Here is a 23,327-nt window from a genome sequence, read left to right as displayed (position 1 = left end):
ACAATTATGGACGGGCTGCCGAGTGCCGACACAGAGGTAGCCACAGCCGTGAACTACCGCACTGTACTGTGTCTGCTGCTAATATATAGACTGGTTGATAAAGAGATAGTATACTCGTAACTAGTATGTATGTATAAAGAAAGAAAAAAAAACCACGGTTAGGTGGTATATACAATTATGGACGGGCTGCCGAGTGCCGACACAGAGGTAGCCACAGCCGTGAACTACCGCACTGTACTGTGTCTGCTGCTAATATATAGACTGGTTGATAAAGAGATAGTATACTCGTAACTAGTATGTATGTATAAAGAAAGAAAAAAAAACCACGGTTAGGTGGTATATACAATTATGGACGGGCTGCCGAGTGCCGACACAGAGGTAGCCACAGCCGTGAACTACCGCACTGTACTGTGTCTGCTGCTAATATAGACTGGTTGATAAAGAGATAGTATACTCGTAACTAGTATGTATGTATAAAGAAAGAAAAAAAAACCACGGTTAGGTGGTATATACAATTATGGACGGGCTGCCGAGTGCCGACACAGAGGTAGCCACAGCCGTGAACTACCGCACTGTACTGTGTCTGCTGCTAATATATAGACTGGTTGATAAAGAGATAGTATACTCGTAACTAGTATGTATGTATAAAGAAAGAAAAAAAAACCACGGTTAGGTGGTATATACAATTATGGACGGGCTGCCGAGTGCCGACACAGAGGTAGCCACAGCCGTGAACTACCGCACTGTACTGTGTCTGCTGCTAATATAGACTGGTTGATAAAGAGATAGTATACTCGTAACTAGTATGTATGTATAAAGAAAGAAAAAAAAACCACGGTTAGGTGGTATATACAATTATGGACGGGCTGCCGAGTGCCGACACAGAGGTAGCCACAGCCGTGAACTACCGCACTGTACTGTGTCTGCTGCTAATATATAGACTGGTTGATAAAGAGATAGTATACTCGTAACTAGTATGTATGTATAAAGAAAGAAAAAAAAACCACGGTTAGGTGGTATATACAATTATGGACGGGCTGCCGAGTGCCGACACAGAGGTAGCCACAGCCGTGAACTACCGCACTGTACTGTGTCTGCTGCTAATATATAGACTGGTTGATAAAGAGATAGTATACTCGTAACTAGTATGTATGTATAAAGAAAGAAAAAAAAACCACGGTTAGGTGGTATATACAATTATGGACGGGCTGCCGAGTGCCGACACAGAGGTAGCCACAGCCGTGAACTACCGCACTGTACTGTGTCTGCTGCTAATATATAGACTGGTTGATAAAGAGATAGTATACTCGTAACTAGTATGTATGTATAAAGAAAGAAAAAAAAACCACGGTTAGGTGGTATATACAATTATGGACGGGCTGCCGAGTGCCGACACAGAGGTAGCCACAGCCGTGAACTACCGCACTGTACTGTGTCTGCTGCTAATATATAGACTGGTTGATAAAGAGATAGTATACTCGTAACTAGTATGTATGTATAAAGAAAGAAAAAAAAACCACGGTTAGGTGGTATATACAATTATGGACGGGCTGCCGAGTGCCGACACAGAGGTAGCCACAGCCGTGAACTACCGCACTGTACTGTGTCTGCTGCTAATATATAGACTGGTTGATAAAGAGATAGTATACTCGTAACTAGTATGTATGTATAAAGAAAGAAAAAAAAACCACGGTTAGGTGGTATATACAATTATGGACGGGCTGCCCAGTGCCGACACAGAGGTAGCCACAGCCGTGAACTACCGCACTGTACTGTGTCTGCTGCTAATATAGACTGGTTGATAAAGAGATAGTATACTACTAATATTATATATACTGGTGGTCAGGTCACTGGTCACTAGTCACACTGGCAGTGGCACTCCTGCAGCAAAAGTGTGCACTGTTTAATTTTAATATAATATTATGTACTCCTGGCTCCTGCTATAACCTATAACTGGCACTGCAGTAGTGCTCCCCAGTCTCCCCCACAATTATAAGCTGTGTGAGCTGAGCAGTCAGACAGATATATAATATATATAGATGATGCAGCACACTGGCCTGAGCCTGAGCAGTGCACACAGATATGGTATGTGACTGACTGAGTCACTGTGTGTATCGCTTTTTTCAGGCAGAGAACGGATATATTAAATAAACTGCACTGTGTGTCTGGTGGTCACTCACTATATAATATATTATGTACTCCTGGCTCCTGCTATAACCTATAACTGGCACTGCAGTAGTGCTCCCCAGTCTCCCCCACAATTATAAGCTGTGTGAGCTGAGCAGTCAGACAGATATATATAATATTATATATAGATAATAGATGATGCAGCACACTGGCCTGAGCCTGAGCAGTGCACACAGATATGGTATGTGACTGAGTCACTGTGTGCTGTGTATCGCTTTTTTCAGGCAGAGAACGGATTATAAATAAAACTGGTGGTCACTGGTCACTATCAGCAAAACTCTGCACTGTACACTACTGAGTACTCCTAATGCTCCCCAAAATTAGTAAATCAAGTGTCTCTCTAATCTATTCTAAACGGAGAGGACGCCAGCCACGTCCTCTCCCTATCAATCTCAATGCACGTGTGAAAATGGCGGCGACGCGCGGCTCCTTATATAGAATCCGAGTCTCGCGATAGAATCCGAGCCTCGCGAGAATCCGACAGCGTCATGATGACGTTCGGGCGCGCTCGGGTTAACCGAGCAAGGCGGGAAGATCCGAGTCGCTCGGACCCGTGAAAAAAAACATGAAGTTCTGGCGGGTTCGGATTCAGAGAAACCGAACCCGCTCATCTCTAGTTGTGGTATGTCCTTATAGACATGTGTCCATGGTCCAGTGTACCAGAAACAGATAAGTGTTGTCAAAAGATGGGAAGAATTGGCATTTGCCCCACATACTGTGTCTGCAGTTATGTTCTAACATAGTAACATAGTAACATAGTATCTAAGGTTGAAAAAAGACAATTGTCCATCGGGTTCAACCTATTTGTGGTCTTCTATGCACGATTATTTTGTATAAAATTTTGACTGAAGTTGCTGACTGCCGTTCCGATTAACCCCTCTTTCTCTGACGTCCTAGTGGATGCTGGGTACTCCGTAAGGACCATGGGGAATAGACGGGCTCCGCAGGAGACTGGGCACTCTTTAAAGAAAGATTAGGTACTACATCTGGTGTGCACTGGCTCCTCCCTCTATGCCCCTCCTCCAGACCTCAGTTAGAATCTGTGCCCGGCCAGAGCTGGATGCACTTAGTAGGCTCTCCTGAGTTCACTATAAAGAAAGTATTTGTTAGGTTTTTTATTTTCAGTGAGATCTGCTGGCAACAGACTCACTGCTACGTGGGACTTAGACACCATTAGCTCCAGAGGGATCGAACACAGGGCCCGACCTCGATCGTCCGTTCCCGGAGCCGCGCCGCCGTCCCCCTTGCAGAGCCAGAAGACGGAAGATTCCAGAGAAAATCGGCGGCTGAAGACTCCGGTCTTCAATAAGGTAGCGCACAGCACTGCAGCTGTGCGCCATTGCTCCCATAGCACACCACACGCTCCGGTCACTGGTGGGTGCAGGGCGTTGGGGGGGGGGGGGGGGGGGGCGCCCTGGGCTGCAATTAGTATACCTTACTTGGAAAACTGCACATAATACAGTTCTAAACTGTATATGTGCCTGATCCCCCGCCATAAATATTATTAAAAAAGCGGGAGAAGCCCGCCGCTGAAGGGGCGGGGCTATCTTCCTCAGCACAGCCAGCGCCATTTTCTCTTCACAGCTCCGCTGGAAGGACGCTCCCCAGGCTCTCCCCTGCAGTATACACTACGGAAAGGGTAAAAAAGAGAGGGGGGGCACATAAATTTAGGCGCAAAATTGTGATAATAAGCAGCTATTGGGGGAAAATTCACTTTGTAATAGTGTAAATCCCTCTGTTATATAGCGCTCTGGTGTGTGCTGGCATACTCTCTCTCTGTCTCCCCAAAGGACTTTGTGGGGTCCTGTCCTCAGTCAGAGCATTCCCTGTGTGTGTGTGCGGTGTGTCGGTATGGCTGTGTCGACATGTTTGATGAGGACGCTTACGTGGAGGCGGAGCAGGTGCCGATAAGTGTGATGTCGCCCCCTGCGGGGCCGACACCAGAGTGGATGGATATGTGGAAGGTATTAACCGACAGTGTCAACTCCTTGCATAAGAGGTTCGATGACGTAACAGCTTTGGGACAGCCGGCATCTCAGCCCGCGCCTGCCCAAGTGTCTCAGAGGCCATCAGGGGCTCAAAAACGCCCGCTACCTCAGATGGCAGACACAGATGTCGACACGGAGTCTGACTCCAGTGTCGACGAGGATGAGACAAATGTACAATCCACAAGGGCCATCCGATGCATGATTACGGCAATGAAAAATGTGTTGCCCATTTCTGACATTAACCCGGTTACCACAAAAAAGGGTATTATGTTTGGGGAGAAAAAGCAGCCAGTGACTTTTCCCCCATCTGATGAGTTAAATGAATTGTGTGAGGAAGCGTGGTGTTCCCCAGATAAGAAACTAGTGATTTCTAAGCGGTTACTAATGGCGTACCCTTTCCCGCCAACGGATAGGTTACGCTGGGAGACATCCCCTAGGGTGGACAAGGCGCTCACACGCTTATCAAAAAAGGTGGCACTGCCGTCTCAGGATACGGCCGCCTTAAAGGAGCCTGCAGATAGAAAGCAGGAGGCTATCCTGAAGTCTGTGTATACACACTCAGGTACTATACTGCGACCTGCTATTGCTTCAGCATGGATGTGTAGTGCTGCAGCAGCATGGTCTGATTCCCTGTCAGATAACATTGATTCCCTTGACAGGGATACTATTTTGCTAACCATAGAGCATATTAAAGACGTAGTCTTATATATGAGGGATGCACAGAGGGACATTTGCCGGCTGGCATCTAGAATTAATGCAATGTCCATTTCTGCCAGGAGAGTATTATGGACTCGGCAGTGGACAGGTGATGCTGATTCTAAAAGGCACATGGAAGTTTTGCCTTATAAGGGTGAGGAATTGTTTGGGGACGGTCTTTCGGACCTCGTGTCCACAGCAACAGCTGGGAAGTCGACCTTTTTACCTCAGGTTCCCTCACAGCCTAAGAAAACACCGTATTATCAAGTACAGTCCTTTCGGCCACAGAAAGGCAAGCGGGTCAGAGGCGCGTCCTTTCTGCCCAGAGGCAGGGGTAGAGGGAAAAAGCTGCACCAGACAGCCAGTTCCCAGGAACAAAAATCCTCCCCTGCTTCCACTAAGTCCACCGCATGACGCTGGGGCTCCACAGGCGGAGCCAGGTGCGGTGGGGGCCCGTCTCCGGAACTTCAGCGACCAGTGGGTTCGCTCACAGGTGGATCTCTGGGTTCTACAAGTGGTATCTCAGGGATACAAGCTGGAGTTCGAGACGTCTCCCCCTCGCCGTTACCTCAAATCAGCCTTGCCAGCTACTCCCAAGGAAAGGGAGGTAGTACTGGCGGCAATTCACAAGCTGTTCCTCCAGCAGGTGATAATCAAAGTTCCCCTCCTTCAACAGGGACGGGGTTACTATTCCACAATGTTTGTGGTACCGAAACCAGACGGTTCGGTAAGACCCATTCTAAATTTGAAATCCTTGAACACTTATATTAGGAAGTTCAAGTTCAAAATGGAATCGCTAAGGGCGGTTACTGCAAGCCTGGAAGAGGGGGATTTTATGGTATCACTGGACATCAAGGATTCTTACCTACATGTCCCCATTTACTCACCTCACCAGGAGTACCTCCGATTTGTGGTACAGGACTGCCATTACCAATTCCAGACGTTGCCGTTTGGTCTGTCCACGGCACCGAGGGTATTTACCAAGGTAATGGCCGAAATGATGATACTCCTTCGATAGAAGGGAGTTATAATTATCCCGTACTTGGACGATCTCCTTATAAAGGCGAGGTCCATGGAACAGTTGTTGGTCGGAGTAGCACTATCTCAGGAAGTGCTACAACAGCACGGCTGGATTCTGAATATCCCAAAGTCGCAGCTGGTTCCTACGACGCGTCTGCTGTTCTTGGGTATGATTCTGGACACAGAACAGAAGAAGGTGTTTCTCCCGGAGGAGAAGGCAAAGGAGTTGTCATCTCTGGTCAGAGACCTCCTGAAACCAAAACAGGTATCTGTGCATCACTGCACGCGAGTCCTGGGAAAGATGGTAGCTTCTTACAAAGCAATTCCCTTCGGCAGGTTCCATGCAAGGATCTTTCAGTGGGATCTGTTAGACAAGTGGTCCGGATCGCATCTTCAGACAAGTGGCCAGGGTGTCTCTGCTGTGGTGGCTGCAGAGTGCTCATCTTCTCGAGGGCCGCAGATTCGGCATTCAGGACTGGGTCCTGGTGACCACGGATGCAAGCCTCCGAGGTTGGGGGGCAGTCACTCAGGGAAGAAACTTCCAAGGACAATGGTCGAGTCAGGAGACTTCCCTACACATAAATATTCACATTTACAATGCCCTAAGTCAAGCAAAACCCCTGCTTCAAAACCAGCCGGTGCTGATTCAGTCAGGCAACATCACGGCGGTCGCCCATGTAAACCGACAGGGCGGCACAAGAAGCAGGATGGCAATGGCAGAAGCCACAAGGATTCTCCGATGGGCGGAGAATCACGTGATAGCACTGTCAGCAGTGTTCATTCCGGGAGTGGACAACTGGGAAGCAGACTTCCTCAGCAGGCACGACCTCCACCCGGGAGAGTGGGGACTTCATCCAGAAGTCTTCCAGCTGATTGTAAATCGTTGGGAAAGGCCACAGGTGGACATGATGGCATCCCGCCTCAACAAAAAGCTAAAAAGATATTGCGCCAGGTCAAGGGACCCTCAGGCGATAGCTGTGGACGCTCTAGTGACACCGTGGGTGTACCAGTCGGTTTATGTGTTCCCTCCTCTTCCTCTCATACCAAAGGTACTGAGGATAATAAGAAAGAGAGGAGTAAGAACTATACTCATCGTTCCGGATTGGCCAAGAAGAACTTGGTACCCGGAACTACAAGAAATTATCTCAGAGGACCCTTGGCCTCTGCCGCTCCGACAGGACCTGCTACAGCAGGGGCCCTGTCTGTTCCAAGACTTACCGTGGCTGCGTTTGACGGCATGGCGGTTGAACGCCGGATCCTGATGGAAAAGGGCATTCCGGTTGAAGTCATTCCTACGCTGATAAAAGCTAGGAAGGATGTATCAGCAAAACATTATCACCGCATATGGCGAAAATATGTTGCTTGGTGTGAGGCTATGAAGGCCCCCACAGAGGAATTTCAGCTGGGTCGATTTCTGCACTTCCTACAGTCAGGAGTGACTATGGGCCTAAAATTGGGATCCATAAAAGTCCAGATTTCGGCCCTGTCTATTTTCTTTCAAAAAGAACTGGCTTCACTGCCTGAAGTTCAGACGTTTGTTAAGGGAGTGCTGCATATTCAGCCCCCTTTTGTGCCTCCAGTGGCACCTTGGGATCTCAACGTAGTGTTGGATTTCCTAAAATCACATTGGTTTGAGCCACTTCAGACCGTGGAGTTGAAGTATCTCACGTGGAAAGTGGTCATACTTTTGGCCTTGGCTTCGGCTAGGCGTGTGTCAGAATTGGCGGCTTTGTCATGTAAAAGCCCTTATCTGATCTTCCATATGGACAGGGCAGAATTGAGGACTCGTCCCCAATTTCTCCCTAAGGTGGTATCAGCGTTTCATTTGAACCAACCTATTGTGGTGCCTGCGGCTACTCGGGACTTGGAGGATTCCAAGTTGCTGGACGTAGTCCGGGCCCTGAAAATCTATGTTTCCAGGACGGCTAGAGTCAGAAAAACTGACTCGCTGTTTATCCTGCATGCACCCAACAAGCTGGGTGCTCCTGCTTCTAAGCAGACTATTGCTCGCTGGATCTGTAGCACGATTCAACTTGCACATTCTGCGGCTGGACTGCCGCATCCTAAATCTGTAAAAGCCCATTCCACGAGGAAGGTGGGCTCTTCTTGGGCGGCTGCCCGAGGGGTCTCGGCTTTACAACTTTGCCGATCTGCTACTTGGTCGGGATCAAACACTTTTGCAAAATTCTACAAGTTTGATACCCTGGCTGAGGAGGACCTTGAGTTTGCTAATTCGGTGCTGCAGAGTCATCCGCACTCTCCCGCCCGTTTGGGAGCTTTGGTATAATCCCCATGGTCCTTACGGAGTACCCAGCATCCACTAGGATGTCAGAGAAAATAAGAATTTACTCACCGGTAATTCTATTTCTCATAGTCCGTAGTGGATGCTGGGAGCCCGTCCCAAGTGCGGACTTCTGCAATACTTGTATATAGTTATTGCTTAACTATAGGGTTATTGTTCTGAGCCATCTGTTGAATGAGGCTCAGCTATTGTTCATACTGTTAACTGGGTATAGTTATCACAAGTTGTATGGTGTGATTGGTGTGGCTGGTATGAGTCTTACCCTGGATTCCAAATCCTTTCCTAGTAATGTCAGCTCTTCCGGGCACAGTTTCCCTAACTGAGGTCTGGAGGAGGGGCATAGAGGGAGGAGCCAGTGCACACCAGATGTAGTACCTAATCTTTCTTTAAAGAGTGCCCAGTCTCCTGCGGAGCCCGTCTATTCCCCATGGTCCTTACGGAGTACCCAGCATCCACTACGGACTACGAGAAATAGAATTACCGGTGAGTAAATTCTTATTTTTTTTATAATAACCATAGTGCGTGACTATGCCCCGTAACCCTGGATATCCTCATCCATTGGGAATTTATCTAACCCATTCTTTTTTTTTCAATAATGATTTTTTTATTAATTTCCAAATATAGAAAAGAAAAACCAGATAAAAAAAAATGTACACGAACATAGGCCATATAATGAGTACAACTTTGAGCCAATACTATAGGTCCAATCATATATAACAACTCTGGGGTATATTTACTAAGCTCCCGATTTTGACCGAGATGCCGTTTTTTCTTCAAAGTGTCATCTCGGTTAATCTCGGTCATTTACTAAACACTAATCACGGCAGTGATGAGGGCATTCGTAATTTTTTGCTAGTTCAGGTAAAAAATTACGAATGAATACACCATCGGTCAAATTACGCCTGTTTAGATATGAATCTCGGTCATTTACTAAGAAGTGCAAAGCAAAAAAACACAAAACACTGCCGTGAAAAATTACAACTCGTAAAAAAGTCCTAAAAAAAAACAGACCTGCTTTTTTTTTCCGTGATTTGAGATGCATGCAGGGATCCATGAGATCCGTGCATGTATATCAGTGGGAAGGGGTGGGAAAGTGCTTATTTTTGCCAAAAAAATTGCGTGGGGTCCCCCCTCCTAAGCATAACCAGCCTCGGGCTCTTTGAGCCGATCCTGGTTGCAGAAATATGGGGAAAAAAATGACAGGGGTTCCCCCATATTTAAGCAACCAGCATCGGGCTCTGCGCCTGGTCCTGGTCCCAAAAATACGGGGGACAAAAAGAGTAGGGGTCCCCCGTATTTTTAAAACCAGCACCGGGCTCCACTAGCTGGACAGATAATGCCACAGCCGGGGGTCACTTTTATACAGCGCCCTGCGGCCGTGGCATCAAAAATCCAACTAGTCACCCCTGGCCGGGGTACCCTGGGGGAGTGGGGACCCCTTCAATCAAGGGGTCCGTCCCCCCCAGCCACCCAAGGGCCAGGGGTGAAGCCCGAGGCTGTCCCCCCCCATCCAATGGGCTGCGGATGGGGAGGCTGATAGCCATTTGTGATAATGAAAAGATATTGTTTTTAGTAGCAGTACTACAAGTCCCAGCAAGCCTCCCCCGCATGCTGGTACTTGGAGAACCACAAGTACCAGCATGCGGCGGAAAAACGGGCCCGCTGGTACCTGTAGTACTACCACTAAAAAAATACCCAAAAAAACACAAGACACACACACCGTGAAAGTATAATTTTATTACATACATACACACATACATACATACTTACCTTATGTTCTCACGCAGGTCGGTCCTCTTCTCCAGTAGAATCCAAGGGCTACCTGTTGAAGAAATTCTACTCACCAGATCCATGGGTCCAGGCTCCTCGGCAAATCCAGGGTTAATCCACGTACTTGAATAAATAAAAAAAACGGTGTCCCGACCACGAACTGAAAGGGGACCCATGTTTGCACATGGGTCACCTTCCCACGAATGCCAGAAACCCACTTTGACTTCTGTCTAAGTGGGTTTCTTCAGCCAATCAGGGAGTGCCACGTTGTAGCACTCTCCTGATCAGCTGTGTGCTGCTGTCCTCACTGACAGGCGGCACACGGCAGTGTTACAATGTAGCGCCTATGCGCTCCATTGTAACCAATGATGGGAACTTTCTGCCCTGCGGTGACGTCACTTTAGGTCAACCGCAGGGCAGAAAGTTCCCATCATTGGTTACAATGTAGCGCATAGGCGCTACATTGTAACACTGCCGTGTGCTGCCTGTCAGTGAGGACAGGAGCACACAGCTGATCAGGAGAGTGCTACAACGTGGCACTCCCTGATTGGCTGAAGAAACCCACTTAGTCAGAAGGCAAAGTGGGTTTCTGGCATTCGTGGAAAGGTGACCCATGTGCAAACATGGGTCACCTTTCAGTTCGAGGTCGGGCAACCGTTTTTTTGTTTTATTCAAGTACGTGGATTATCCCTGGATTTGCCGAGGAGCCTGGACCACTGGATCTGGTGAGTAGAATTTCTTCAACAGGTAGCCCTTGGATTCTACTGGAGAAGAGGACCGACCTGCGTGAGAACATAAGGTAAGTATGTATGTATGTGTGTATGTATGTAATAAAATTATACTTTCACGGTGTGTGTGTCTTGTGTTTTTTTGGGTATTTTTTTAGTGGTAGTACTACAGGTACCAGCGGGCCCGTTTTTCCGCCGCATGCTGGTACTTGTGGTTCTCCAAGTACCAGCATGCGGGGGAGGCTTGCTGGGACTTGTAGTACTGCTACTAAAAACAATATCTTTTCATTATCACAAATGGCTATCAGCCTCCCCATCCGCAGCCCATTGGATGGGGGGGGACAGCCTCGGGCTTCACCCCTGGCCCTTGGGTGGCTGGGGGGGGGGACCCCTTGATTGAAGGGGTCCCCACTCCCCCAGGGTACCCCGGCCAGGGGTGACTAGTTGGATTTTTGATGCCACGGCCGCAGGGCACTGTATAAAAGTGACCCCCGGCTGTGGCATTATCTGTCCAGCTAGTGGAGCCCGGTGCTGGTTTTAAAAATACGGGGGACCCCTACTCTTTTTGTCCCCCGTATTTTTGGAACCAGGACCAGGCGCAGAGCCCGATGCTGGTTGCTTAAATATGGGGGAACCCCTGTCAATTTTGTCCCCATATTTCTGCAACCAGGATCGGCTCAAAGAGCCCGAGGCTGGTTATGCTTAGGAGGGGGGACCCCACGCATTTTTTGGGGGGGATTTTACATTGTTTAATTAAAAAAAAAAAAAATAAGAACCCCAGCACGGATCACACAGATCCGGCCGAGATTGATTGTAAAAAAAAACGGCAGTGTTTTGCTAATCACTGCCGTAAAAATAGGTAAAAAAAAACGAATGACATCGACATCGGAAGAAAAGAAAAACCCGAATACGACAGCTTAGTAAATCCATCGTAATCAATTCAAAAAGTTGCAGTTTTACACTGTCGATGTCATTCGTGATTGAACTTTGACCTTTTTTCGGAAATTACGAATCTTAGTAAATTTACCCCTCTGAGTCTAGAAGCTCAGTTCACTAACCGTGTACACATATTCTCTTAACTATCAATCATATATATAACCTTAAGAGTAGCAGAGTAGAAAGTGCAGTAGAGACTAGAGAGGGGAATATATAACAAGACAGCGACACATGAGGGTAAAAAAAAAAGAGACAAAGGGAGGAGGATATGCGTGTCAGGGGAGCACCTCACTCAGATATTGTAACATAGAGATAAATAGCTAGTTAGTTAGAGGGGGCATCTGCATTAATGGGTAGTATCAGGTTGTGGAGAATGCAGAATTGCCGTGTCAATGGGATCACTAAAAATTACGGAGTGACCCTGTCTCTCCCGGAATTCACTCCATTTAAACCATCTCATGTAAATAGAAGAAGGGGATGAAGAATACACACATCCCGCTGTTTCAAACAGAAAATGCTTATGGGTATTATTAATAACCGTCTGAATGTGAGGTATGGACTGTGATTTCCACAGTTGGCCTATCGCTGCTTTAGCTGATATTAAGACATGTCCTACGATAAATCCTGTCGCAGCTGAGAAGAGTGTGAGAAGGGTAGTGAAACAGGGCAAACAGCGGATCCAGTGGCACTGTTGTTCCCACTATTTCCCCCAAAAGAGAGAATACTTCCATCCACAGAGGCCCCAAGACTGGGCAGTTCCAAAAAATATGTAGAATGGAGCCCTCGCCACCACATTTTCTCCAGCATAGCTGGGAAGTCGAGGGCCAGATCTGGTGAAGCCGCTGCGGAGTGAAGTACGCCCTGTTGCATAATTTATAGAACATTTCTGAGTGCTGGAGACATTTAGAGATTTTAAAGCACTGTGATGAAATTGTATCCCACTCTTCTTCTCGGAGTACAATAGAGAGATCTCTCTCCCACTTCAACTGCGCGGGTAATTTGCCTTTTTTATTCAAAAGAACAATATACTGGTACCACCTGGATATCCCACCCCTATGGCCCGGGGATGACAATCTAGAGAGCATACTAGCAGGAAACGGGAGGGGATTTCTGGACCCGTTAACATGTGATTGGAGCCAATGGCGTAGCTGTAAATACTTGAAAAAGTCATGCTTTGAAATCCCAAACTGAGACTGAAGCTGAGAGAACGGGATCAAGCTATTATTCAAAAAAAGATCTTTCAGTCTCACAACTCCAGCGTCAATCCAGGCGTCTAATATAAGATCAGGGATAATACAAGCAACCGTTCTGATAGAGAGGTCCGCTGCGGGTAATATTATATTTGGGTCAGACTCAACCACTGAGTGCCATAGCTTCAGAGTACTTCTAATCGCGTCCCCAGGACCTACCCATTTCGGGACACTATGTATAGGTAATAGAAATAGATCAGTAATATTAATCTGTCCTAAGAAGACTTTTTCAATAACTACCCATGGTTTGGGGGAATGAGCGACAAACCAATCTCGGGCCTGGCTGAGAAGGCAAGCGGAGTGGTAGGCATCTAAGTTGGGGTAGGCAACCCCACCAAAGCCCTTGGGCAATGACAGAACCTGCCTAGAGATCCGCGGTTTCGCTCCCTTCCAGATAAAGTTTGATAAGGTTTTATTAGCTTTAACACTAAGAGCTTTAGGGAAATGGCGGGGGATGGCCCGAAACAGATAGAGGAGTTTCGGTAGCAGTACCATCTTTGTTGCAGAGACACGCCCCAGCTAGGAGATTTCATGTAAAGACCACTCTTTAATCAATTTGTCGAAGGCGCTAAATAAAGGTGCATAGTTACAATCATAAAGGTCTTTATCAAGCGATAGATGTATACCTAAATATTTAATGGATCTCGTATGCCAAGCATATCTGTATCTATCCTTAAGTAAGGCCAGGATATGTGGCGGGATATGAAGCGGTAGAGCTTCCGTTTTGGAAGTATTCAATTTATAGAATGACAGTCTGGAGTACTTATCTAATATGGCATGGAGTCCGATAAGGGAGGATTTGGGGTTTGTCAAACATAATAGAATATCATCTGCGAAGAGGTTGATTTTATGACTCAGTCCCCCTATCTCGGGTCCCGAGACTTCTGTGTCAGTCCTAATAGTCTCAGCCAGGGGTTCAATAGCCAGAGCGAAGATCAGGGGAGACAAAGGGCACCCCTGTCTTGTGCCGTTTAGAATTTCAAAACCCCTGGACAGACACCCATTGACATACACCTTGGCGGAGGGGGCAGAATATAATGCAAAGATGGAATCTAGAAACCTACCCTGGAATCCAAACTTACCCAGAACTGATCTTAGATATCCCCAGTGTAACCTATCAAACGCCTTCTCTGCGTCTAACGATAGGACGAGGAGGGGGCGCTCTATTAGCATTACAATGCTCAATGACATTATAAACTCTCCGAGTGTTGTCCGGGGCCTGCCTGCCCGGGACGAAGCCAACCTGGTCAGCAGCTATAAGGGATGGCAATAAGGGGCAAAGACGGTTAGCGATTATCTTAGCAAAAAGCTTTACGTCTGTATTCAACAAAGCTATCGGTCGGTAATTTTGAACAGAGGTGGGGGATTTACCCGGCTTAGGGATAGCTACTATCCGCGCTTCAAGCATCTCTTTCGGGAACCTCCCAACCTCCGACGCCTCGTTAAAAACAGCCAACAACACTGGAGCCAAGTCTACTTTATAGGTTTTGTAAAAATTAGATGAAAAACCGTCTGGGCCTGGGGCTTTATCTCGTGGAAGACCGTCAATAGCTGCCTCAAGTTCAGACAGAGTCCATGGGGAGCCGAGGGACAGGCAGGTCTCGGAATTCAGTGTCGGCAGGGATAGGTTTTTTAAAAATGACTGGATTTCAGCCTCGATAGGTTGGGGGGTATCAGGGTCTGACTGTAAGCTGTAGAGTCGGGAGTAATACTCCGCGAAAGTATCTGCTATTCTATATGGATCAGAGACTCTTGAACCTGTGGGAGAATAAACAAAGTGGATTCTGGCCTTAGCTCGCCTACCTCTCAGTTTCCGCGCCAAGAGACGCCCTGCCTTATTTCCAAATACATAGAATCTCTGATTCAATCGAGCGAGGTTGCGTTGTACTTCCCGAAGAGAAAAGGTGTTCACCCTTTCCCTTGCGGCCAGCAACAGCTTAAAGGCAGTTCTATTATGGGGGTCAGCCTTGTGTGCTATTTCTTATTTTGCAACTTCTCTCTCGGCTTCAATACGTTCAGCATTTTGAGAGCGTTTCAGCCGTGAAGCTGCCTGAATGGCAGCCCCCCGCATTACAGCCTTACAAGAGCACCAATTATTAAATACTGAAGTATCTTCGGGTTTGTTAGTTTCTAAATATACCTTTAAGGTTTGTTGAATGGCAAGTGAAGCCTCTTGATGGCCAAGCAAGAAATTTCCTAGTCTCCAAGGGCCCGGAGATACTTTACGGGCCCCGAGCTTCCACACGACCTTCAGCGGAGAGTGGTCCGACCATGTCATCGGTAGTATGTTAATTTTCATAATGACTGGCAGTGACATTCTGTCAGTCAGTACGAGATCAATTCTAGAGTATGAGGAGTGGACATGTGAATAAAAGGAGTAATCTCTAACCGTAGGGTGTTTAGTTCTCCACGCATCGTAGAGTTCGTACTCTCCTAGCAATTGGCGAAGTCCGAGGGTATTAATAGGGGAAGGTCTGGGCTTAGCTACGGGACTTCTGGTGGGGAGAGATCTATCAACAGCGGGGTCTACAACTAAATTGAAGTCCCCCAACAGCATGACTGCACCTTTAGCGTGCCTCTGAATCAGGGAGAATAGATTCCTGCAAAAGGAAAGCTGACCAGAGTTGGGTGCATAGCAGGAAGCCAAGGTGACAACCGTATCCTCAAGCTTTCCGATTAATACTAAATACCGTCCTTCGGGGTCTACAATTTGGGATTCTAGAGTGAATTGGCAGTCGCTAGAGATTAGTATAGCCACTCCGGCCTTTTTTACGGGGCCATTGGCCATGTAGCAGCTAGGGAAGTGATTATCAAAGAATCTAGGGGGGTCTAATTTCCTAAAATGGGTTTCCTGGATAGCAACCACATTTGCCTTCATTTTATAGAAGGAAGATAAGGCCAGTCTACGCTTTTGTGGGGAATTTAATCCCTTAACGTTCAATGATACTAAGTTAACCATAATAAACTAACCCGGAGACGAAGCATCCGCTGAAACCAAGAAATGCGATCAAAGGTACAATTCCCTGCACACATTTGAAATAGGGAAAAAAAGGCATGGGGGGGACGAGACACAAAAGGAGACACACTGAGAAGGACAAAGAGAGAAGAGAGAAAAACAAAGTATACAAAACAAGAAAAGTCGACTCCGTGCAGAGACGAAGCCATAGTAAGGCGCCAAAACATACAGCGCCTCACCAAACAAATTTGGGAGGTTAGTGGCCAACCTCCCCGCAATCAAGTAATCAAACATATGTAAACTTTATATTCAGTTGCACATGGCATATAAACGGGATGTCGTTAAGAATGGAATGATAATCTATTAGCAATGAGTCACAGGATCCCGGGACTGGCAAAGAGCTATACTGTAGGTACAGCAACAAAAGGACTCAGAGAGGAGCATACGGACCAGTCCAGGGGCCTGCGAAACCACAACAACCGTTAACTAGGAAAAACAAAAAAAAAGAAATAACCCCGCCATACCGTAGCCTAAAGGGTGTTAAACATGTAGTAACCAGGTCATTAACTTGTGATAAACCCTGGAATTAGTACAATCATATGAAACAGTGCTAGTCCTGTAAATAACCATTCATGGCGGGGAAATATACCGCAGTGGGGAGGGCCTACTTCCCAACCATCGACCAGTCCTGCTGAAGTCGGTGGTCAGGAGAGCCGGACCCCTGGTCTCCAGCTATATTCCATTTGTGAATAAGTCTCATACCGTCCTCAGCCGAAGACACCACAATAGTTGAACCTTCTCTAGAGATCAATAGACGCGTGGGGAAACCCCATCTATACACGATTCCCGCCTTCCTAAGGGCCACGGTGACAGGCTGAAAGGAACGTCTCCTGGTGAGGGTGTAGTGTGAAAGGTCTCCAAAAAGTTGAAACGGGCTCAAAGCTTTCGCTGTGTCTGAGGAAGGTCTAGCCGCTTTAAGCAGGGATTCCTTAATATGAAAGAAATGGACTCTCATTAAAACATCTCTCGACGCCCCTTCGGGAGCACTGCGGGCCTTCGGGACCCTATGGATACGGTCCAATATCAAGTCCGCAGATGTAGCGGAGGGAAGCAGCTTCTTGAATATTTCGATTGTATAGTCTTGTAGGCTGCTATTAGATACGGATTCCGGTACCCCTCTGAGCTTGAGATTATTTCTGCGTGAGCGGTCCTCCAAGTCTGCTACTTTGTCCCGCAGAGCCGCCACCTCCCCCTCAAGGGTATCATGGGAATCGATAAGAGTATTGTGAGAGCCTACCACTTCGCCCATCTTTGTTTCCAAGTGTCCGGTCCTTTCGCCCAAATCTTCAACAGAGCGCTGGCAAGATTGTAACATAGTGCGAAATTCAGACGCCACCTCATCTTTAAACTGGTGTAACAACTGCTTCATGGCGCCCACCGTTTTGGCTTCGCTGTCTTCCAGGTGAGGAGAGGGGGCGGAATTCTGGGATGTAGATAGAGCCATCATGGGCGAGGAAGTTATAGGCGGGGGATCCGATCCGGTGGCTGAAGACCCAGGCCCCTGAGACTTATTTCGATAGGGGGAAGGCTTGAAGAAGGTAACTTGAGAGATTGATTTGGAGGCTTTATTCTTTTTTGGAGCCATCCTGTATCACTTCGAGGGAATGAGAGAACCCCAGTAGAAAGGAGAATTCCGTCTAAGGTCGAGGACGGCAGATATTCTCTTACACCATGTGCGTGATTACATCAGCTAAAACGATTGCGGGGAGTTACGGTGAGGATTCATTGAAGAGGTGTCTACATCCTATATATGCCGTAGCGTGCCCTTTTTCCGTGGCTGTACGAGATGTAATATAAAAAGTAAAGAACAGCACCTGCGGGGTTAAGATTCTGGGTTGTTTCCCTGTTGAAATAGGGAGTTCAATTCTTCACAACTCCAGCAGGGGCAGCATAGAGCAGAAAATATGTGCCTGTTCTGCCACCTCCAAGATGGCCACTGTCAGTTATAACTGCTGTGTCTTCACTCGGGTTTATTCGGCGCTGCCCCCAGGGGTTATATGTGTGCAGGGCCCCCCTTCCAGTCAGCATCGACTGCCAGTCTCCCCCGTTATTTTACGCGGCTAGCTGACCTTTTACAGTAGTGCAGCGCCTGATTTTCTGCAGACGCCACACCCAATATGGCCGCCGCCACCGGAGCTCCGTGGATCTGGTCGGCTCCTGTGATTTCAGGGGCGCTTGGGCCCTTCTCGGCCGCTCGTTCAGGCCCCTCCGATCTCGGGCGGGGGGAGGTTACTAATTGAGGCCCCGGCTTCACCTCACAGGGAAGGCCGCAACCTGCAAGCACTGGACAGGCCCGTGCTCCGGCTCCGCAGCTCGCTCCCTGGGTGCCCTGAGTAATAGGGGCAGCTGTGGGATGATATAGGGGAGGTATAGGTGGGGTGAAGGTAAATTCAAGGGGTTATAAGGGCTTGGTCCGGCAGGAGCTCTCTAGGCACACTTCCTCTCAGTCAGGCCTCAAGCCACGCCCCATCTAACCCATTCTTAAAGGTGTTGACTGAGTTGGCCATTACAACTCCCTCAGGCAGGGAATTCCAAACACGTATCGTCCTTACTGTAAAAAAGCCTTTACGCCGTATTGTGTGGAATCTCCTCTCCTCTAACCTGAGCGAGTGTCCACTAGTTCTCTGTGTTGATCTAACCAAAAACAGGTCCTGCGCAAGATCTGTATATTGTCCCCTTATATATTTGTAAATGTTGATCATGTCCCCTCTTAATCTCCTCTTTTCCAGTGTAAACATGCCTAGTCTTGCAAGCCTTTCCTCGTATTCCAGCGTCTCCATACCCTTAATTAGTTTGGTCGCCCGCCTTTGAACCTTTTCTAGCTCCAGGATATTCTTTTTGTAGTAAGTTGCCCAGAATTGCACACAGTATTCAAGGTGTGGCCTCACAAGTGATTTATATAACGGGAGTATAATACTCTCGTCCCTAGCATCAATTCCCCGTTTTATGCATGCTAATATCTTATTAGCCTTCTTTGCTGCAGTCCTACTTTGGGTACTACTGCTTAGTTTGCTATCTATGAGGACACCTAAGTCCTTTTCCAGTACAGAATGCCCTAATTTTACCCCATTTAGTAGGTAGGTGTTATTTTTGTTCTTGTTACCACAGTGCATTACCTTACACTTGTCTGTATTGTATTCTGTACTACAAGTATTGTATCAGACGCATTCCCAGTATGAAGAGTGGGCTCCGTTTTCCTTCAGGAGTGAGGATGAGACAAGAACACAGGAAAATAAAGATCAATGTACTTTGTACTAATTACTTGTGTTTGTGCTTGAGCTGCCCAGTTATTACAAATAATTACTGTTTCAACTAGATGTTTACAATATGAAAATATGTTCAGTTTTAGTTGTCATTAATGATATTATACATGAAAACAGTATTTATCTCTGTTACACATTGACTTGACACATTTTGTTTTTTGACAAATCAATGTCCCAGTAATCAGCAGACTTTGGAAAGCTTATGGTCTTGAACTAATTAACAAAGCAAGAGTCAGGGCCCTATCTGATTGGGGATTTCTAGAGAAACATTATTGGGGAGATCCAAATGTTTGAAAAGTCAGTTGGGTGTCTGTTTATTCCTGTCTATTAGATAGGAGAAAACAGACTCCCAACTGACTTTTCAAACATTTTAATCTCCACACATATATATATATATATATATATATATATATATATATATAGTCTTTTGAAAAAAAAGGGCACTCACCAGAAATTTCATAAAAGAAGGTCAGAAGGTCATTTATTGATACATCCGTAAGTCGACGTTTCGATCACATCCCAGTGATCTTTGTCAAGACAGCAAAGCAGTGTTGTTTGGTGACAGAGCACCAGAAGCAGTGTGTCAAACATGTTCACATATACAAGTATTTATACCATCATCAATCTGAGTCAACCAGCCCCACCCACATGTGTCACTTCCTGTCAGGTAGTCAGCTGTAATAGAATTAAAGCCATTTAATATGTAGTTCAATAGTTATATTAGAAGAATATGTGCTAGTCCTGAGTATTACACATCAAACCGAAAATATCATGTACTTAAAGTGTGCTAGTATTGTTCAAAAAGCCGGGCACATGAAACAGGAAGTGTCCGTGCGTTCCAACGGCTCTTGGAACGCACGCGCTAACCGGAAGTGACTCGCGTGTACCGGAAGTGACGCTTTAAGAGCCGAGCATATGGAGACAGGAAGTGTCAGTGCGTTCCAGCAACACATGGAACGCACACGTATACCGGAAGTGACTCGCGTCTACCGGAAGTGACGCTTTAACCATCACAACCGGAGAAATGTAAACATCTAATTAGGGAAATGATACGCGTAGTCATGACAACACAAAACCGCATCAAAGGGGCAATATTACCTAGTCGTTGTCATGGGGATAACACATAACATTGGGTCAGCTGGAATGGCAAATAGATGATGGTGCACAATATCCTCCAATAGTAAAACATAACTTTTAATAATACCATTAAAATATAACGAAAATAAAATTAAAATTATATATATCTCGGGCCCCGGAGACATAGGGCTTTCATGAGGCCGCCATAGCCATGGCTGGCGTCAGGAGAGCCACCATGTACTCAAAACATGTGGCCGCACATATATAAAATACATGTATATAAAAATGTAGAAATACACCATGACTATAGAACATTACAGAAAGATCCCATATGGGTTAGCTTCATTTAAACCTTGTGGGATAAGTGTCTCTAACTCGAAGATCCACCGTGATTCACGTCGTTTCAATTTCAATTCCCTATCACCACCTCGAATCGAAGGTGGGATATGATCAATTAACATACATTTGAGACTTGAAACTGAGTGTTTGTGTTGTAACCAGTGTTTGGCTACTGGTTTGTCCGTTTTATTGGTCTCCAGAGCCTGTCTGATTGAATAACGGTGGTTCGCCATACGTTCGCGAAAACACCGTGTAGTAAGTCCCACATAGTAAAGCCCACAGGGACAGATGATAATGTAGCCTATAGTTGCAACAGATGCCAAATTGGAGGGTCTGAGCCAAAGACCTCCTATGCACTCCTACCGCAGAGGGCCTAATTTGCGACAGTTGCTGATGCGTCCAACCCTGCAACCACAAATCGTGAATCAAACATGGCTGACAAGGAGGAAATTAGGCTGTTTCCGGTGCCCTGATTGCACAACATGCAGATCTATGATGAGTGGGTCTTCATTTGCTCACCCACAGAGTGGAAAACGGATCCCAATCAAATACAAGCTTTCGTGTACGTCTGATTTTGTGATCTACATTATCATCTGTCCCTGTGGGCTTTACTATGTGGGACTTACTACACGGTGTTTTCGCGAACGTATGGCGAACCACCGTTATTCAATCAGACAGGCTCTGGAGACCAATAAAACGGACAAACCAGTAGCCAAACACTGGTTACAACACAAACACTCAGTTTCAAGTCTCAAATGTATGTTAATTGATCATATCCCACCTTCGATTCGAGGTGGTGATAGGGAATTGAAATTGAAACGGCGTGAATCACGGTGGATCTTCGAGTTAGAGACACTTATCCCACAAGGTTTAAATGAAGCTAACCCATATGGGATCTTTCTGTAATGTTCTATAGTCATGGTGTATTTCTACATTTTTATATACATGTATTTTATATATGTGCGGCCACATGTTTTGAGTACATGGTGGCTCTCCTGACGCCAGCCATGGCTATGGCGGCCTCATGAAAGCCCTATGTCTCCGGGGCCCGAGATATATATAATTTTAATTTTATTTTCGTTATATTTTAATGGTATTATTAAAAGTTATGTTTTACTATTGGAGGATATTGTGCACCATCATCTATTTGCCATTCCAGCTGACCCAATGTTATGTGTTATCCCCATGACAACGACTAGGTAATATTGCCCCTTTGATGCGGTTTTGTGTTGTCATGACTACGCGTATCATTTCCCTAATTAGATGTTTACATTTCTCCGGTTGTGATGGTTAAAGCGTCACTTCCGGTAGACGCGAGTCACTTCCGGTATACGTGTGCGTTCCATGTGTTGCTGGAACGCACTGACACTTCCTGTCTCCATATGCTCGGCTCTTAAAGTGTCACTTCCGGTACACGCGAGTCACTTCCGGTTAGCGCGTGCGTTCCAAGAGCCGTTGGAACGCACGGACACTTCCTGTTTCATGTGCCCGGCTTTTTGAACAATACTAGCACACTTTAAGTACATGATATTTTCGGTTTGATGTGTAATACTCAGGACTAGCACATATTCTTCTAATATAACTATTGAACTACATATTAAATGGCTTTAATTCTATTACAGCTGACTACCTGACAGGAAGTGACACATGTGGGTGGGGCTGGTTGACTCAGATTGATGATGGTATAAATACTTGTATATGTGAACATGTTTGACACACTGCTTCTGGTGCTCTGTCACCAAACAACACTGCTTTGCTGTCTTGACAAAGATCACTGGGATGTGATCGAAACGTCGACTTACGGATGTATCAATAAATGACCTTCTGACCTTCTTTTATGAAATTTCTGGTGAGTGCCCTCTTTTTTCAAAAGACTATTATCAGGAACCCGAAATTCCTTGGAGTTGAGCACCACCGTGTTGTCCTCTACTGATACAGCTCTGTGCGGATGCCCACATACTCTATATATGTATATATATATAAAATTATTATTTTTTTATTATTATTATTATTATTAGTTTTTTCTGCAGTTATAACCTAAAATAAATAATAACTGCGGAGTCTATTTACTAAGCCTAGGATGGAGATACAGTTGGCGGAGATAAGGTAGCAGAAACCAGATCCTGACTGCCATGTTACAGGCTGGGTTTGAAAAATGAGAGTTAGGAGCTGATTGGCTGGTACTTTATCTCCATCCAAGCCTTAGTAAATAGACCCCTATATCTGATGGAAATAGAACTATTGGTGACATATCATGAACAAGAATATAAGGTGTATAGTTTCAGTTTCGTTTGGAAGTTAGTATTGCTGTTATATTTATTAATGTGTCTATTAATTACAGGTGTACAATGGTTACCACAGCCAGTCGCCTCTTTTGGATAAGCTCTGTGGCAACGTGGAACCAGAAACAGTGGTCAGGTCTTCTGGCAGGACGATGAAAGTGTCATTTGTCACTGATGGATCTGTCTCCAGTGGCGGATTCCGTGCTACATTTACATCAATTGAGGATGCCGGTACATAATTAATAATATAGTATTCTAAATTGTCTATTGCCGTATATCATTGTAGTGATTAATATAAAAAGTATCCCACTGTCGTCTCCAGCTCACTGGCTGGTCTTCCCCATACGGCCCTTTCCTGTAATGTCACTCGCTCCTCTATTGGTCGACAGTGACTAGGTGGACACATGAAATAGGTCGACATGGTCATTAGGTCGACATGAGTTTTGGGGAAATAAATTGGTGTCATTTTCTTT

At 46.1% G+C, this 23,327-nt stretch overlaps 1 protein-coding gene across 1 annotated transcript in view; it reads left to right on the top strand.

Annotated features, from left to right (window-relative positions):
- Positions 1-23,327, top strand: part of CUBN (cubilin) — a 729,033-nt gene that overhangs the window by 566,524 nt on the left and 139,182 nt on the right. The window contains exon 48 of the mRNA XM_063921523.1: positions 22,914-23,085. Within this exon, the coding sequence (XP_063777593.1) occupies positions 22,914-23,085 (172 nt within the window). The remainder of the gene's footprint in view (positions 1-22,913; positions 23,086-23,327) is intronic.

The sequence above is a fragment of the Pseudophryne corroboree genome, chromosome 5 (assembly GCF_028390025.1).
Source record: "Pseudophryne corroboree isolate aPseCor3 chromosome 5, aPseCor3.hap2, whole genome shotgun sequence".
Taxonomy (NCBI): domain Eukaryota; kingdom Metazoa; phylum Chordata; class Amphibia; order Anura; family Myobatrachidae; genus Pseudophryne; species Pseudophryne corroboree.
The sequence above is the reverse complement of the archived record's forward strand: the minus strand, read 5'-3'. Positions and strand labels throughout refer to the sequence as shown.